General features: G+C 46.2%; 1 protein-coding gene across 1 annotated transcript; it reads right to left on the reverse strand.

Moving 5' to 3' along the window:
- Positions 1 to 651: 651 nt before the first annotated feature.
- LOC101535269 (casein kinase I-like) lies at positions 652 to 2,065 on the reverse strand. The gene has a single exon (XM_036497459.2). It carries the CDS (start codon positions 1,951 to 1,953, stop codon positions 961 to 963), a length of 993 nt encoding a protein of 330 aa, XP_036353352.2. The 5' UTR covers positions 1,954 to 2,065; the 3' UTR covers positions 652 to 960.
- Positions 2,066 to 3,325: the final 1,260 nt, after the last annotated feature.

Here is a 3,325-nt window from a genome sequence, read left to right on the forward strand (position 1 = left end):
AAATGCAGTTCTTTGTGGCCAAATGGGCCAAACTGGAAACCATAATGCTAAGGGAAATGAGCCAATCCCAAAAGGTTAAATACCACATGTTTGCCTTAATTTAAGATGATATGATGTTATGTATAACATGTCATGTTGTGAATGTTATATGTTGTGTATAAACTAAAATTGAAATGTCAATGAGGTGGTCACAGAAAGTGGTTAAGAACTCGCATTTATTTTTAACATATTGGTTACTCATTACTATGTCAATTAATTCCATAATGATGTAAATTTTTGCTGATGGTATGTTGGAGCTTTTAAATGATCGGGATGATACTCTGCTGGCTCTGTCTTCAAACCAGAGAGGGTATACCTAAGAAGCCGTTGAACTTGACTGGACAATAAGATGCTGGACTCTATGTTTGGTATATGCTTGCAATGAGGGAATCTCAACTGAACTTGAACTGTGGTTATGCAACAAGGTGGAGGAATCCACCATGGTGGGAGGGTTTGGGGAGGGGTGGGGAGAATCCCAGTACCTATGAAACTGTGTCACATAATACAATGTAATTAATGAATTAAAAATAAAAAATAAAGAAAGAAAATGAGGTTTCAAAATAGTATACATGAAAAATCTTACAGTAGTTGGCATATGCACATTTTCCCACAAACTTGTCTGCATCAACTAATTAACTTTTCTATTTGAAAAAAAAAAAAATGCAATAGAAAACCAGACACTGTGTTGCACAATTCCTACTTCATATTCACAACTACAGTGTCTACAACTCAGGACACAGGGTCTCCACAATGCGGTCCAGAAGCAGTTTCTAATGCAATCAAGTTCTTTACACCAGGTAGTGGTCGTCCACAACCAATAGCTAGCGGACGTGTGAACCAAAACTTCCAGGTTTAAGGAGAAACCAATGCCGCTTTGCTTCGTCGTTATTGTTGTTGTCCCACAATTCCCGCTTAAAAACCTTATGTGTCCCTCTTATTACTACCACTTTGCTTGTCTGTGTGGCTCTGGGCCTGCTGACACTGCCCAATAGCAGCAGTTCCTTTGTGTTTTAGCATTGTCCAGTCGAACAGGTAGTCGTATTGGTGGTTCAGGTTCCTGAAAAGGCTGCGGAACAATTGCCTCAGGTACGCGTAATCTGGCGTCTCCTCAAAGCGCAGCCCACGACAGTAGTTTAAGTACATAGCAAACTCCTCAGGAAAGCCATGACATAAAACTTCAACAGGAGTGGACATCTTCTTCTCGCGAATCCTGTCATATTTTTGTTTCATTGTCACAGCCCTCAGTCCTTGCCATGGTAGACTGGTTCTATTAAAATACATCAGAACATAGCCCAGTGACTCCATGTCGTCTCGGCGGCTTTGCTCGATACCCAGGTGTGCGTTGATGCTGGCATATCGGGCAGTGCCAGTAAGGCTTTTGTCTTCTCTGTACGGTATGTGTTGTCTGGTCTTCCTGTCTCGGTACTTTTTGGCCAAACCAAAATCAATCAGGAATAATTTATTGCAGTGATGTCCGATGCCCATGAGAAAGTTATCCGGCTTAAGGTCCCTGTGTATAAAATTCTTTGAATGCACGTATTCGATCCTGCTGATCATCTGATCAGCCAACATAAGCACAGTTTTCATGGTGAACTTGCGTGAACACGCGTTGAAGAGGTCTTCGAGGCTGGGGCCCAGGAGATCCATGACGAGCACGTTATAGCCTTTCTCTGAGCCATACCACTCTATATGGGGGACTCCAACACCACCCTGAAGAATCTTGTAGACCTTGCTCTCATACAGCAACCGCGGATACCGGCCCTTCTGCGATTCTAGCTTCGCTGCCACTTCCTCGCCACTGGTGATGTTGATGGCCATATAAATGTCTCCAAAGGTGCCAGCCCCGATCTTCCGCACCAGTTTATACTTCTCTCCAACAACGAATTCGGTCTTGAAGCTACTGCTGGTCGCCATCCCGAAGTGGAGACGGATGTTGGGCGCCCCCTCCTCTGCCCGGCGCCAGCCAGCTCTGAGGGGATGATGGAGACCGCCGGGGTTCTTCCACCCGCAAGGCTGCAGAGAAGGGAGACGAAGCGAAGCACCTCTCGGCGTTCCAGCGCCCGGAGGCCGACAGGTGCCGTCTGCCGCCAGCTCGGTCCTGGCCAGGCCACCGATTGTGAGGCAGTTGCTGCGGTTACACGCTGGGTGCCCTGCTTCTGTCCTGGGCCACAGTGTCGCTCTCACAGCAGTGTCGCTGGTGCGGAAGGCGGTGGGGAGGAGAGAGGGTGCTGTTTCTGCTGCCATTTCTGTTGTACTGAGGCCCAGGACAGATCGTGCAGGGCCACGCTCACAGGTGAGGGGTCCTTCTTTCCTCAGTCTATTCACACGGAATGTACTCAGGCTTTTGGATTCGGACAAGGATCACACCACTGGCTGTCCCAGGTTTCAGCTTGCAGACCAGCAGAGGGACTTCTTAGCCTCTAACCCTTGTAACACAGCCCTTCTTGTGTGTGGGCGTAGTCCTGTAGTCCTCAGTTTATATCCCAATAAGCCCATTACCATAAATTAGATATCTATTTTTTTAAAGATTTATTGATTGATTTTTTACAAAGTCAGATATACAGAGAGGAGGAGAGACAGAGAGGAAGATCTTCCGACCGATGGTCCACTCCCCAAGTAAGCGCAACGGCCGGTGCTGTGAGGATCCGAAGCCGGGAACCAGGAACCTCTTCTGGGTCTCCCATGCGGGGATGCCGGGCCCAGATTAGATATCTATTAAATTAGACTGAACTCCATACTCAGCCACATGACCTACCGTGAAGTATTGGTTGGGACCACACCCCCTGCGATTGTGGCGTTACTTGCTGCCTGGCAACATGCAAGATTCATACTGAAAATTGCTAGCTGGGGCAACTCCACAACTCAGAACCCTAGCCAAGAAAAGACAGAGGACAGAGCAAGTCAATCAACCATCTCAGCTATATGTTGGCAGCGAAATACTGGGCAAATGAAGACTCTGTGATGGACTGTGTCAATCAGTGGACCACCTCGTCGAGTGAAACCGGCAGCGATTCATAACTGGAGAACTATTAAAACCATTTGAACAAGGATCTCAGAGCATACCCCACATCCGGGACTTGGGGTGGGTAGGAAACTGGGTGGGGCTTCTCCGTCAATACCCCCCTTTACCTCAGATACATGATGGAAGCAATATGGACATAATACTATTACCCACTTCCCTATACCCCCTGAACCTTTTTTTTTTTACCGTAATTTATGTAAAGATTGTCAACAAAAATACAATAAAAAATAAATAAATAAATAATTTTTTTTTAAAAATCATTGT

Source organism: Ochotona princeps, chromosome 21 (assembly GCF_030435755.1).
Source record: "Ochotona princeps isolate mOchPri1 chromosome 21, mOchPri1.hap1, whole genome shotgun sequence".
Classification (NCBI taxonomy): domain Eukaryota; kingdom Metazoa; phylum Chordata; class Mammalia; order Lagomorpha; family Ochotonidae; genus Ochotona; species Ochotona princeps.